The sequence below is a fragment of the Mustela putorius genome, unplaced genomic scaffold, assembly GCF_011764305.1.
Source record: "Mustela putorius furo isolate JIRA1106 unplaced genomic scaffold, ASM1176430v1.1 tig00003846_pilon_pilon_pilon, whole genome shotgun sequence".
NCBI classification, from domain to species: Eukaryota; Metazoa; Chordata; class Mammalia; order Carnivora; family Mustelidae; genus Mustela; species Mustela putorius.
In genome coordinates, this window is record NW_025421999.1 from 1,017,503 (window position 1) to 1,033,183 (window position 15,681).

Below are 15,681 nucleotides of genomic sequence, written 5' to 3' on the forward strand. Positions count from 1 at the left end.
ATGTTATATAGATAAAAAATAATAGATACACATTGGAATATTAAATCAATGCATTAAAATTATGACCTAGTCTAGTCTTCAACTACTGATATAGACTACTGACTACTTAGTTTTAGTTTCTAAGTACATTTCATTTTAATCAAACATTCTATGCTTTTTACCAATATTTAAGATGAATGCATGACCAAGTATTTTGTTTTAAAAAATATTTTAAACTTTTAATACAGTTTTTACTTTGTTAAAAAATAAGTCTATTTCAAATGCTTAAGTAATAATTTTTCCAAATAATCCAAATAACTCTTTCACATACTAAGTTCAATTAGTCTACTACTAGCTACTTTGCTCTGTAACTACCTATACTACCTTTGTTAAGTCACTTCCCTGTCCCTCTTTCAAAGAAAGGCACTGGACTAAATGATATCTTTCATCCCCAACCATTTCTGACTTTGCAAATTATACATGCTCCTTACCATTCAGCTAGGTCAGCACCAAAATTCCATCCCAAAACAAAATTTATTCATGTGCAATTTAATGGCAGTATCTGACTCTCACAAATAATGTGAAATGGTGGCAATCTATATATAGGTAACTGATAGTAAAGTGCACCTTTCTATGTTACTCAAATTATAATTATTACTCACTTTTCACCATTAGGGATTTCTAATGGCCTTTAACCATTAAAACTGCCATATATTAAATTTACTTTAACTTTTAAGGGGACTTTAATATAAAACTTCAATGAAAATAAAATTCAATAGTGGTATGGAGAAAAGTATTTCAGAAAGCAATACTCTTTTTAGGAATAGTTTAAACATTGAAAATTTTTTAAAGAAATATGTATGAAAGTATTTTTTTTAATAAAGATTTTATTTATCTCACAGAGAGAGAATACACAAGCAGGGGACGCAGCAGAGACAGACAGAGAAAAGCAGGCTTTTCCACTGAGCAGGGAGCCTTATACAGGATTCAACCCCAGGATCCTGGGACCATGACCAGAGCTAAAGGCAAATGCTCAGGCAACTTAGCCACCTAGGTCCCCTAAAGATGTTTCTTTAAATATTCTTTATATTTATAAAGTAAGTGCTAAAAAGGAGACCAAGTTTTATAAAAATTATTCTGAAGACTGTCTGAAGCATGAACTCAGAGATGAGATGTAAAGAAGATGAAGATGATAAGAATCAGTCAGGAACTGATAGATTCTGGGGAGAGGCTGACTCTGGACAACACATGGAGAGGAATGAGTGAAGGTTAACTCAGGTGTGGCTGATGGAGTGAAAGGTGATACCACTAACCATGACAAGGATCATGGACAAAAAATAGATTAGGGGAGACTAGAGTGGGTAATAAGGAAAATGACAGAGTCTGTATTCGATACATGAAGCATAAGATGCCACTGAAATATAGCTTAAAGTAACAATTACAGGTTAATTAATACAGCACATTCTTATATAATAAGAAAACTATAATAATCAAAGAAATGTAATCTAAGAGACTTTCACAGCTATACAGATTAATTCTAATAAAACTCCTTACATAGAAAGAAACAGATCTTGTTTCTAGTTTTGTGATATAGCAAAATTTTCTACCCATACAAACAGGGTCAATAAAAAATCCATTTAAAAATCTCCATGAAGATATACATGCTACCAATGTCTAACTGATAATATTTTCAGCAAAACAACATAAGGAAAAAAAAGAAAAGTAAGGAAAACAACTGACATCAAAATCTTAATTTTTGAAAAAATAAAATTTTATCAGGGTGCCTGGGTCACTTGGTTAAGCATCTGCCTTCAGCTCAGATCATGATCCCAAGGTCCTGGGACTAAGACCGACACGGGGCTCCCTGCTCAGCAAAGAGTCTGCTTCTCCCTCCCTCTCCCTCTGCTCCTCTCCTTACGTACGCTCTCTCAAATAAATAAAATCTTTAAAAATAAAAAAAATAAGTTTTATCTGACTAGAAAAGTATTTAATACTTAAGAGGCAGTGAAAAGCTTATTTCCGTTACATATAAACATCCACTTACCAAAGCATTAAGTGTCTCACTTTAAGAAATAAATCCAAGCAAAGCAATTGTCCTTGCTTACATGCAGCACAGATTTATAACATGTGGTGTGTGTTTAATTTAAATGTTTACATAAATAATATGGGAATAAAATCATATAATCCATGGACCCAATTGTTGACATATGCAAGTAAGTTGACATTTTCTTAAATAGCTCACAATACCACTTTTCTGAGAAAATGGAAAACACTTCAAGGGAAAAGGATCCTGATGAACATCTGTAGGTAAATTACACCAGTATATTTGTTCCTTACAACTGTGCATGATGTTATCATCTTTCTGAATACATTATCTAAAACTGAAATTGTGAAGCACATATTTCTTTGTTTTGCAATAGCTTATTGCCATTACGTGTGGACACTGGGACTTCTACTTGTAATACGTAGGAGAGCAGATGGGAAGATGTTACTAACTATGAGACTTACTTTCGTTTTACTCTTCACATCTGTACCAAAGCACTTCAGTTCCAATAAGTTGATAATTTAGGGACATACAATTTTCCCCATGTGTGCTCTTCAAATTTGAATGTCTGGTGCACAAATTTCATCTTTTTGCAATTTCTTCCCTTAAAAGGCATTTTTTAGTTTCCCGGACTATTAAGGAAACACAAAACTCACCTACAAATCTATTTGTAAATATTAATTCCCACTAAATCCATTAAGATTATAATCTCCCCAAATACAAAACCCCAAGTATAGAGAGGAGAAGCAGAGATATTATGTATCTATGTTCTCATTTCCCCTTAGTCAAATCAACAGCATACACAACATATATTTTTAATATCTATAAGAAACAGTAAATAAAGAACTACTGTTTCTTCACCCTCTGCCCTCACAATGTAAAAAGACAGAAAACATACTTTCATTCTTTATGAACAAAATACAATTTAAATCCAACCTGTTCTTGATCATTTATTCCAAAACTAAGACAAGTTCATTATTGGAAATGTGGAAAACAGAGTTAACAAAAAAAAAAAAAAACACCATTAATTTCTCATTATTGGAAATGTGGAAAATAGAGTTAACAAAAAAAATCACCATTAATTTCTCATTTACTGAGAAACATTGCGAATATTATAGCATATAGCTATTTTCCTATGCACAGTATGTTCTTAAACAAAACTGACATCATACTCTATGTTGTATACACATTTCACGTTCTGTTTCTAACATTTAATATATTATGAACATCTTTCATATAATTAGATACATAAAAGATTAGTTTTGATTATTATGTAATAATTACTTAAATTGCAATTTGAGGGCATCTGTGGTTTAATTTTTTGTTATTAGAAATAACGCTAAAGTGATTATCAGTGTACAAATATAATTTTTATACATTAGCTTCATTAGCAAATTTTTCTAATAATAATATAGCTGGATAGAGGTATAAATATTTTTGTTGCCTGTGTTTCATTCTCCCTGTCTTCTGGAAATTTTGTACCATTTTAGAAATCAACCTTCAGGAAATTAGAGTACATGCTTCTCAGCACCTTCACCAATCGGATCGCTATTTTTTTTTAAGAATTTATTTATTTATTTGAGAGAGAACAAGAGGGAATGAAAGGGAGGGGAAGAAAGAATCTGAAGCAGACCCCAAACTAAGTACAGCCCAACTTGGGGCTTAATCCCACAACCACGAGATCATGACCTGACCCAAAATCAAGAGACAGACACTTAACTGACTGAACCACCCAGGCTCCCCTATTTTAGATCTTTTTTCTCTATTATACTACACCATTCTTTTGCAATTTTTTTTTTTTTTACTAATACTAAGGCTGAATGTATGTACAGCTGTTCACACCCATACACGCTCACATTTACCCACATAAGGCCATCTATACATACCATACACACCATGCATCATATATATGATTTATACTATGCACATATTATGTTCATTTATGCTTGCTCATATATGTGTGTATACATATGTGCATATATATATGTGTGTGCATATATATACACATACATATACATGTATATATATATCAGGATACTTTTCTTCTTTCTGTATAAGAACACTTATAAAAATATTAACCCATTACCAAAACTTTAAAAACTTCAAAATTCATCACTTGCCTTTTAATAGTACATGCTGTGTTCTTTATTAATAGAAGTTCCCTCCTGTTATAAAGTCAAAACTATTTTATCATTACATCTAACTCTCCAATTGTCATAGTTATTCTAATGTATGATGAAAGGTAGGAAGTCAATTTATATTTTCCCTTCAATAATTTCTCAATTGTTCCAAAAACACTTTTCCCTACTGATTTGAAATATCTTTAACATAATTTTTAATATCAGAAAAATGTTCTTGCCAAGACTCAAGACTCTTCCTCTATCTGGCACATTTCATTCTTGAAAATGTATCAATAGCAGCAGCTGTGAATACTAGCCACCTATGTACTGATGAAAAATTTTACAATATGTGCACAAGTAAATCAAAACAATCCCTTTCATTCAAACAATACCATTTATGTATTCAAGCTCCCTTTAAGCTAATGCACAATACAACAGCAAGCCAGTATATAACAGGAAGGCAGGAAAGAAAGGAACACACTACTCCAGAAAGTAAATCCAATATTCCCTTGTTTTAATGTTATATGACTACCTACTGATTATTTTGATATTACTGAAAAAAACTGATAATAAATGGGAGTAGAGTTTAACATAAATGTAATGGCTTCTAATGCTCAGAATGTCTAAAGTATCACTGTGTGTAACATTTAACTATACTTTATAATCTACATGTAACCTAAGAAAGAGTACCAAAGAAACTTTCAAGGAGTTGAGACAAAAAAAAAAAAAAAAAGTTGAGACGAAAAAGCCACAACCTAGCAGGAATGTCTTTGTTGTTTTAAAAGCAGCCAAAACAATGTATTCTTTAGGAAAATCTAAAGCGCATATATAGAATTTTGCCTGTTGTGAACTTTGTATGTGGCAGACTTCTGCCACCCTGTCTTACGAATATAAATGGATTATAAAGCTTTAGAGAAAAAAAAAAGTTCAATGCTTTAGGAAAAAAAAAGTTCAATTCTTTAAAATTTTTCCAAAGTAAAAAATAACTTTTTTAAGAGCTAAAAGTCAGCCCTGATACCAGTATTACTGACAGCAAACTATCAGAGTTACATTCAGCCTCTCACTTTCAAAGGCAGTAAAAGCTATATAATAGAACCAAATACTCTGGTCTTAATGTTTTATGAAGGTGACTGATGTCAGATTTAAGGCTGAAAAAATGCACTTTCTCTAAAACATAACTTAAAGGGACCAAACAATTATTATTTTAAAAGCTATTAGTATATTCTTCAGAGAATTTATTTTAATCCTAACTGTTTTCATAACTTCAAAGGAAGTTAATTTTGGAAAGCTCTTAAAACAATACCTTGCAGGGGCACCTGGGTGGCTCAGTGGTTTAAAGCCTCTGCCTTCAGCTCAGGTCATGATCCCAGGGTACTGGGATCGAGCGAGCCACGTATCAGGCTCTCTGCTCAGCAGGGATCCTGCTTCCTCCTCTCTCTCTGCCTGCCTCTGTGTCTACTTGTGATCTGTCTGTCAAATAAATAAATAAATAAATCTTTAAAAAAAAATACCTTGCATATAAGTTTTATGTAAATTTTATCTATCACTACTTCATTTTTTAGGAGTGCACTTAAAAAATCCATCCAAGGGAGACACCTGGGTGGCTCAGTCAATTACGTGTCTCCTTTCAACTCAGGTAATGATCCCGGGGTCCTAGGATTGAGTCCCGCATCCGGCTCCTTGCTTGAGAGGAAGCCTGCTTCTCCCTCTGCCTGCCACTTTCCCTGCTTGTGCTCTGACAAATAAATAAAAAATCTTAAAAAAAAAAAAAAATCCATCCAAGGGGCACCTGGGTGGCTCAGCAGGTTAAGCGTCCAACTCTTGATCTCAGCTGAGATCTTAATCTCAGGGCTGTGAGTTCAAGCCCTGAATTGGGCTCCACGCTGGGTATGGAGTCTACTTTAAAAAAAAAAATCCTTGGGGCACCTGGGATGCTCAGTCGTTAAGTGCCTGCCTTGGGCTCAGGTCATGATCCCAGGGTCCTGGGACTGAGCCCAACATCAGGCTCCCTGATTGGCAGGAAGCCAATTTTCTGTTTCTCCCTGTCCCACTCCCCCCGCTTGTGTTCTTGTTCTCACTGTCTCTCTGTCTAATAAATAAAATCTCTTAAAAAAAAAAATCTAAAAGTTTAAAAAAAAATGTTAAATAGGTGATTCACTCACCTGGGAGACATCAGTGTGTTCATTATTAGTCACATACACATCTAGCCAATTCAAAAACATTATACTCCTATCCCCTGACTGCCCTGAATTAAGGACTATTACATCCTCCTCAGTCTCCACACATACAAGGAAGTCAGAGATTGAAATCTAGAGTAAAGCAAAAGGTCAATGAGTTCTGCTATTTATCCAAGAGGAAAAGAGCAAAGGAGAATATAAAACAAGTGTCTTGAAAGACTGGAACATGAGTTTTTGTGTTCATTTCTAAATGAAGCCTAAATTATTATGACTTCCTTCTGCCTTAAAAACAGCTTTAATTTCTCAGGGATCCTCACGAAATGGTTTTATTCTAAAAACAGATAGAAGTTTTCACCCAGTTGACATAAATGAACAACTCTACTTGAACTGCCCCTGCCTTACTCTCTGAGGCCTTCCCTATCACTGGGCTCTCATAAGACTTCACATACAAACTTACTTTCTGTTTTTCCACCATATCAAGTTCTTTTCAACACTAAGACCTTTGTATTAGCTGTTCCCTCAGCATCAGAGTTTATTTCCTGATCTTCCCATGGCTGGCCTCATCATTCAGGATTCAGATTACAAATTACTACTTCAGAAAAGCCTTTTCTTATTATCAAGTTAAAGGAGTCGCTCTGTCACTATCATATCTCCTTAATTTTCTGTCTCACTTATTTTCTTAGTCAATTACTTCTTCACTTGGTTTCTACTCTTCACTGCAAGCTCCAGTAGGGCAAGAATTTTTATTTCATTCAGTGCATTACAGCCAGCACCTAAAACACCATCATTTAAAAAGTGTTTAATACTTTTTTCAGCAAACACATTTAAGTGGTTTTCATTTCTGTCTGTTTTTAAAACATATCATCAAATTTTAGTGTAAGAAGCCCTTTATCTCACTTCCTCCCATAGAAACACTAAATCAACAACTACATATGGAGTAATTCCCACTGAAAAAAACCACTGAAAATTAGCTGAACAGCATCTTTCACAACAAAGGATAAAAGGGCCATAAGCAAGATGGTAAAAGATACAGAGGCAAAATTTTTCCAAAAACTCCACCCTCAGCATGGCAACACACAAGAAGGAGGAATTTCACAAGCAGAGCCTATCCCTAAGGGGCACCCCAAACCTTGGAAACAAAACCAGAGATATGAGGCCCCAAAAACATCTGGCTTTGAAAAACCCACATGGCTTAAATTAGGGGATCGTTGGGGATCTGAGATACAACTTTACCGGAGTTCAAACAAAGCAGCAGTTTGAGAGGTAAACAGATTATATGTAAATATTCAGTTGCTAATATTAAAGCATCTGCCAGGGGAGCCAGGATGAGTTAGGATTTTCCCCATGAATAGATACTGCAGAGCACCATTTATTATACTATTCCTCAGCCTCACTAGTGGAGATGGGCACATGTGGGCACAAATTTGCTAACACTATAAGCATGTCCTTCCCCAAACTCTTTCCCCGCCTTGCTAAAGCAACTGATGTGCACTTTGTTCCAATTCTCACTAAAGCCACAGGTGTGGTGTGCCCTGGCCCCAGAACCCTTTCCTGTCCTTATTAAGCCTGCCAGCATGTCCCATTCCCAACACTCTCTAACAGTCTCACTAAAACAAGTGGGCAAGCCCTGTGTGGACAGGAAATATTCCTTGAGTGCCTATCTGTAGTGGCCAGAAGGGCTTACAATCCTGGGCCTCATGGAACTGTAACATCTTAAGAACAGTTCTCAGCAGGATACCACACACAGGCACTACCCAGACATGGAACTAAAACACCCCCCACCTCCGCAGTCTCCATGTGAAAGAGGTCTATTTATTTGCCCTGGAGCACCATTCAAAGGGACAGGCTTCAGGTTTGCCACACATCTCAAATCTAGAGAAAAACTCAGGAGGACACCAACTGCATACCCTACCTTGGCCTCTCAACAACTTACTGGTACCTCTCAGAAAGGACTTTATATTCTCACCTGAAGCTCTGATTCATGCTGCTGTCACCCAGGGGACACTTCCTAATCTAATCTGAAGGTCATCAGGGTCCATGATTGCAGCCCCACAAGAATGTATATTTTTGCATACTTTAAAAGCTACTGCCTAAGGGTCTGGTGTCCAATCAATCTAAATCTATGTACTGACTGAGTTCATTCCCTTTGGAACACTGACAGGTCCTGGCATGCCCTCAAAAACTGGTATCTATATAAATAATAAACAGAAATAGAAATAAATAAATAAATAGAATAAATTGGGCTACTTAGACAATCACAAAAGTTCAACAGACAACTAAGAGCTAGGGCAAGGTTGAACAGTAAGATCCATTTCCTATACAGGACTACTCCTTCAACACTGGGAGAGGTATAGCTGTTTTACCTAATACACAGAAACAGAGACTAAAGCAAAATGAGACAAAAGAATGTGATCCCAAATAAAGGACAAAACAAAACCTCAGAAAAAGACATTTAAAAAACAGAGATAGTGGCGCCAGAGTTTTGAGCTGTGCTGCAGAAGGTGGAGTACAAGTCCTCACTGTGGTCCCCTGGATGCAGCTTGCCAGGACCGTGCCCTCCCTTGAGGAGCTGAACTCCTTCAAGTACAGCGACCTTCAGATCCTAGCCAAGAATCTGGGCCTCCAGGCTAACCTGAGGGCAGACAAGTTGTTAAAAGCCTTGAAAGCCCACCTTAAACTTGAGGCAAAAAAAGAAAATGAGAATCAGGACGTGACAGATGAATGTCTTTCTTTCCACGATGGAAGTCAGACCTCTGCATCATCCTGTGAGGAGGCTGAGCTTCAGAGCCATGGCCAGGAACAAACTGAGAGGGAGCCTCTTGGTCATGGCACCAAAACCAGAAGGTGCAGGACAGTCCTCAGGAACCCTGACACCCAGGATCATTCAGAGATAAAAGTGAGTGATCACACTGAATTCCAGAATCAGGAGAAGCAGGAACACCAGGATCTCAGAACAGTTGCAGAAATGTCTTCACCACCAGATGAGAGCCAAGGAGAGGAGAATGCCGTTTCCTCAGGAAAAAGAAGAAGAAATGGTAATGAAGATTCGAAGGTACCTTCAGAAGGAAAAAAGTCTCTCTACACAGATGGGTTTTCCAAACCTGGAAAAAGCAAAAGAATTATAAGCACAACTCCAAACTTTAAGAAGCTTCATGAGGCTCGTTTTAAGAAAATGGAGTCCATCGATCAATATATTGAGAGAAAAAAGAAAAATTTTGAAGAACACAATACATTTCATGAACTGAAGAAGCAGCCAGCCACCAAGGGCGCAGTGGTGACTCCAGTTCCTCTCTGGGGAAGGCTCCCCTTGGCTTGTACTCCTACCAGCCAGCGCCGCTCACAGGGCCAGCCACTGGATGCTGCGGGCAGGAGCACCTTGTGTGGGAAGGGCTCTGCCAAGTGTTCTGTGCTCTCGGCAACTAAAATGAACGTCAGGTTTTCAGCTACTACCAAAGATAATGAGCATAAGCGTTCACTGACCAAGACTCCAGCCAGAAAGTCTCCACATGTGACCATATCTGGGAATACCCCGAAAGGCCAGGCTGTGATCGGGATATACAAGATAAAGACCACAACTGGGAATTCTGCTTCTGTCGTTACATCACTCAAGCTGACAACTCAGGCAGCAGACTCCAGTCTCCAGTAAGAAGCCAGTGTTTGATCTCAAAGCAAGTCTGTCTCGTCCCCTCAACTATGAGGCACACAAAGGCAAACTGAAACCATGGGGTCAATCTAAAGAAAATAATTCTCTGAAGGAACATGTAAACAGTTAGCTTCCACAAGAAAACTTACAAACAACCTCCTCTCCAGACTAGGGAGGAACAACGGAAACAGCATGAGCAAAGACGAAAAAAGAAAGCAAAGGTTTTAGGAGCTCGGAGGGGCCTCATTATGGCTGAAGATTAACTTTTTAACATCCTATAAACAGTATTTTATTCTGAACCCTTTCTTTAGTGTAAATATTTTTTTCCACTGTCTTCCCCACTTTAGTCAAAAGATTCTTCTGCTTTGTTCACTATCTATGTAGTGTTGGTGGTTTTCCTCACAAGCCACATCCCTGAAAATGTTACTAACCTTAAAGCTCACAGATTCTTTCAAATGATTTTTACCTATCTCTGTACAATTCGGTTTTCCAGTGACTCATCCTATAAATTCTTGACCTAGATTTTTAACGTCAAGTTCCCTCTGCTGATAGAACTGGAATCCTCTTCTAGACAGAAGCATTTACCTGATTGGAGGTAGTTCTCCCACAAACTTCAGTAGAATTTGGACCACTAACAAGCTGAGAAAGCCACCTCTTCCTCCTCTGGAAAATCAAGTAGTCTTAATGAAACAAGGAATCAAATGGGTTAGTGATAACATATTCTACTTTGAAAAGTGTTTTGTTACCTATGCATGTTTGTTCAGATCACTTGATGTAATTGCTGTCTGTCACTCAATATATTCTTAAAAACTCTACAGTTCATTCTAGCCTGACTTATTTAAAAATAAACAGGGCCATACTGGAAAAAACAAAACAAAACAAAACCAGAGATAAATAATTTCCTTAATAGAAGTTAAAATTAAGGGACATAACATACTCACAAAATTGAGGAACACAGTAAAAGAACACAGTGAGAACTTCCTCAAAAAGACAGAAAATATTTTAAAAGTACCAAACAAAAAAGTTGAAGAATACAATAACTGAAATGAAAAATACACTGGAAGGGCTCACCAGCAGACTAGATGATACAGAAGAATGCATCAGTGACCTGGAAGATAAGGCAGTAGAACTTACCTGGGTAGAACAACAGGAAGAAAAGAGAATTTTAAAAAATGAAAATAGCTTAAGAAGCCTATGGGACAGCTCAAGCAGAATAACATTTTAATTATAGGGGTACCAGAAAGAAAAGAGAACAAAAAAGGAGCAGACAAGTTATTTGAAGAAACAATGGCTGAAAACATACCTAATGTGGAGAAGGAAAGAGATTTCTAGGTCCAGGATGCACAAAGAGTTCCAAATAAGATGAACTCAAAGATATCCACAGCAAGAACATTATAATGAAAATGTCAAACGACGAAGATAAAAAGAGAATCTTAAAAGCAGCAAAAGGAAGACAAGTTGGTACCTACAATGGAACCACATAAGATGATGAGTCAACTCTTCAGCAGAAACTCTATAGGCCAGAAAGAAGTAGCAATGATATATTCAAAGTGCTGAAGGGAAAGAACTTCCAACTAAGCATATACTACCTGGCAAAGCTACTAAGCAGAACTGAAGGAGAAATACATTTTTTTCAAGACAAGCAAAAGCCAAAGGAGTTGATCAACACTAAACCAGCCTTATAACATATATTAAAGGGTCGTCTTTAATCTGGAAAAAAGACATTAACATATAAAACATATAAAGTAAAATCTTGGGACACCTGGGTGGCTCAGAGGGATAAGCCTCTGCCTTCAGCTCAGGTCATGATCCCAGCATCCTGGGATCAAGCCCGGCATTGGGCTCTCTGCTCAGCAGGGAGCCTGCTTCCTCCTCTCTCTCTGCCTGCCTGTCTGCCTCCTTGTGATCTCTGTCAAATAAATAAATAAATCTTTAAAAAAAAAAAAAGGTAAAATCTTGCTGGTAAGGCAAATACATAGTAATGGTAGCAGATTAACCAGTTATAAAGCTAGTTAAAGGTTAAAGGAGAAATAGTAGTAAAATTAACAATTACTACAATAAGTTAAGGGAAACACAAAATAAAAATATGAAGTATGACAAAAAAACATACATAGTGGGGAAAACAATGTGGTTGTTAGAATGCATTCAAATTTGAAAGAGAGAAAGTGAGATGAGAGAGTCTCTCTCTATATATACACATATACATACACATACATACACATACATTTACATACATGCACAAACACACACACACAAACTTATATGTGAACCTCATCCTAACCACAAAAGAAAATCTACAACAGTTATACAAAAGATGAGAAAGGAATCCAAACATAACATTAAATTCATTCATCGAAACACAAGGGAAGAGAGCAAAGAAAGGAACAGAAAAACTACAAAAAGAGCCAAAATGCAATTAACAAAATGTCAATTAGTCCATGCCTGTCAATAATTACTTAAAATGTAATTGAACTGAATTTTCTAATCAAAAGACCCAGAATGGGTGAAAGAATTTTTTAAAAAGACATCTATATATTGCTTACAAAAGACTCATTTTAGATCTAAGGATACAGAGTATGAGTGGAAGGAAAAGAAAAAGATTTTCAATGCAAATGGAAACGAAAAAAAGCTGCAGTAGCTGTACATTTAACAGACAAGACAGACTTTAAAACAAAGACTGTAATAAAAAGACAAAGTAGGGTATTACATAATGCTATACAGGTCAATCTAATGGGATATAACATTCATAAATATTCACCCCCAATAGGAGGTACCTGAATATATAAAGCAAATCTTAACAGACTTAAAGGGAGAAATTGATACTAATATAATACTAAGAGATTTTACTCCCCACTTGGATTAATGAATAAATCATCCACACAAAAAATAAAGGAAGTTATCAGCCTTACACATCACATTAGACCAGATGGACTTAATATACACAGAACATTCCATCCAAAAGCCACAAAATACAGTCTTGTATTTTGGCAAATATATAGTCATAGTATAGTCTTGTCACGTGCACATAGAACATTCTCCAGAACAGACCACACGTTAACTCACAAAACAAATTTCAATAAACTTAAGAAGACTGAAGTCATATCAAGCATCTTTCCAACCACAATGTTATGAAACTAGAAATCAATCAGAAGAATGAAACTGGAAAAAAAAATCACAAAAATGCAGAGATTAAACAGCATGCTACTGCAACCAAGGATTCAAGAATTCAAAGAGAAAATAAAAAAATACTGAGACAAATGAAAATGAAAAGGCAAGAACCTAAAATTTATGAGATGCAGCAAAAGCAGTTCATAGTAATACAAACCTACCTCAAGAAACAAGAAAAATCCAAGTAAAGGATTTAATTTTACAACTAAAAGAACTAGGAAAAAAAGAACAAAGGCCAAAGTTAGTAGAAAAAAAAAAGATATACTAAAGATCAGAGTGGAAATAAATGAAATAAAGGTTTAAAAAATAATAGAAAATATCAGTGAAACTAAGAGCTGTTTCTTTGAAAAGATAAACAAAACTGACAAATCATAACTAGACTCAGAAAGAAAAAGGCTTAAAATAAATGAAATCAGAAATGAAAGAGTATTTACAACTGATACCACAGAAATAGTAAAGATCTAAAATATTATGAACACTTAAATGCCAACAAACTGCATAAAACAGAAGAAATGGATAAATTCCCAGAAAACAATCATCTAAAAACTGAATCATGAATAGAAAATCTGAATAGATTAATTACTAGCAAGGAAACTGAATCTAATAAAAAAAACTTCCCAGCGAATGAAAGTCCAAAACCAAACAGCTCTACTGGTGAATTCTTCCAATCAAGGATTTAATACTTATACTTCCCAAACTCTTCCAAAAAAAAAAAAAAAAAAAAAAAAACAGAAAATGAGGGAACACTTCCAAACTCATCTTATGAAGCCAGCATTACCTTGGTACTGAAACCAGACAAGAACACTACAAAAAATAATAATAATAATAATAATAAAAATTTTTAAAAAAAGGCAGAAGCAACAGCAGATGATTATGTCAATTATACTCCAGTATCCCTGATAAATATAGATACAAAAATCTTTAACAAAATATTAGCAAACCAAATTCAACAATACATTAAAAGATCATTCACCACGATCAAGTGGGATTTATTCCAGGTATGAAAGGATGGTTCAACATCTATAAATCGATGTGATATACTGTATTAACAAAATGAAGGATAAAAATCTTATGATCATCTTGACAGATGCAGAAAAAGCATTTGACAAAAAATTCAACTTCCATTTATGATTTTTAAAATTCCCAAAAAAGGAGCTATAGACAGAACACACCTCAACATAATAAAGGTTATATACAAAAAAACACACAGAACACGTCATAGTCAATGGGAAAAGCTTAGTGTTTCCTCCAGGATCGAGAACAAGACAGGAATGCTCACTCTCGCCACTTCTATTCAACATAGTTTCGGCAATCCTAGCTATGACAATTAGACAAGAAAAATAAACAGAAAGCATCCAAATACAAAAGGAAGATACAAAAGTGTCACCATCTGCAGATGAAATTATTATATATATAGAAAACCCTAGAGACTCCACAAAATACTCTTAGAAATTAGCAAAAGACTGAGTAAAGTGGCAAAATACAAAATCAATATACAGAAATTGGTTCCATTTCTATATAGTAATAAGGAACTATCAGAAAGAGAAGTTAAGAAAATCCCATTTACAATGGCATCAAAAAGAATAAAAGACCTAGGACTAAATTTAACCAAGGCAATGGAAGACCTATATACTAAAAACTGTAAAACACTGATGAATAAACTGAAGAAGACAAAAATAAATGGAAAGGTATCCAGTGCTCATGAACTGAAAGGATTAATAATAAAAAAAAGTCCCTACTATCCAAAGAAATCTACAAATTCAATGCAATCCCTACCAAAATTCTGATGGCATTTCTCACAGAAATAGAACAAAGAATCCTAAAATGTGTATGGAACCACAAAAGACTCAGAATACCCAAAGCAATGCTGAGAAAGAACAAAGCCAGAGGTATCATGCTCCCTGATTGAAGACTACACTACAAAGCTCTAGTAATCAAAAGAGTATGGTATTGGCATAAACTAAGACCAACAGATCAACTGAACAGAAAAGAGAGCCCAGAAATAAAGCCATACATATATGATCAATTAATTTATGACAAAGGAGGCAAGAATATACAATGGGGAAAGGACAGTCTTTTCAATAAATGGTGTTGGGAAAACTGGACAGAAAAAGGAAAAAGAATGAAACTAGACCACTACCTGACACTATATACAAAAATTAACTCAAAATGGGGACGCCTGGGTGGCTCAGTTGGTTGGACGACTGCCTTCGGCTCAGGTCATGATCCTGGAGTCCCGGGATCGAGTCCCGCATCAGGCTCCCAGCTCCATGGGGAGTCTGCTTCGCTCTCTGACCTTCTCCTCACTCATGCTCTCATTGTCTCTCTCTCTCTCAAATAAATGAATAAATAAAATCTTTAAAAAAAAAATTAACTCAAAATGAATTAAAGACTTGAATAGAAGACCAGAACCATAAAACTCCTAGAATAAAACATAGGAGGTAAACTCCTTGACATTGTTGTTGGCAGTATTTTTTTTTAAGATTTATGTATTTAAGTAATCTCTATACACAATGTGGGACTCAAACTCACGACATGCTCTACTGACTG

The 15,681-nt window shown here is 35.8% G+C and overlaps 2 protein-coding genes across 8 annotated transcripts in view; one reads left to right on the forward strand and one right to left on the reverse strand.

Annotated features, from left to right (window-relative positions):
- The window catches only part of DIAPH2 (diaphanous related formin 2), a 980,096-nt gene that overhangs the window by 837,540 nt on the left and 126,875 nt on the right, over positions 1-15,681 (reverse strand). The window lies entirely within an intron of this gene.
- Positions 8,854-10,390, forward strand: LOC123387164 (nucleolar and spindle-associated protein 1-like). The gene is given in 3 exon segments (XM_045063121.1): positions 8,854-9,944; positions 9,946-10,086; positions 10,088-10,390. Coding segments are annotated over 3 exon segments (1,371 nt in total). The 3' UTR covers positions 10,227-10,390.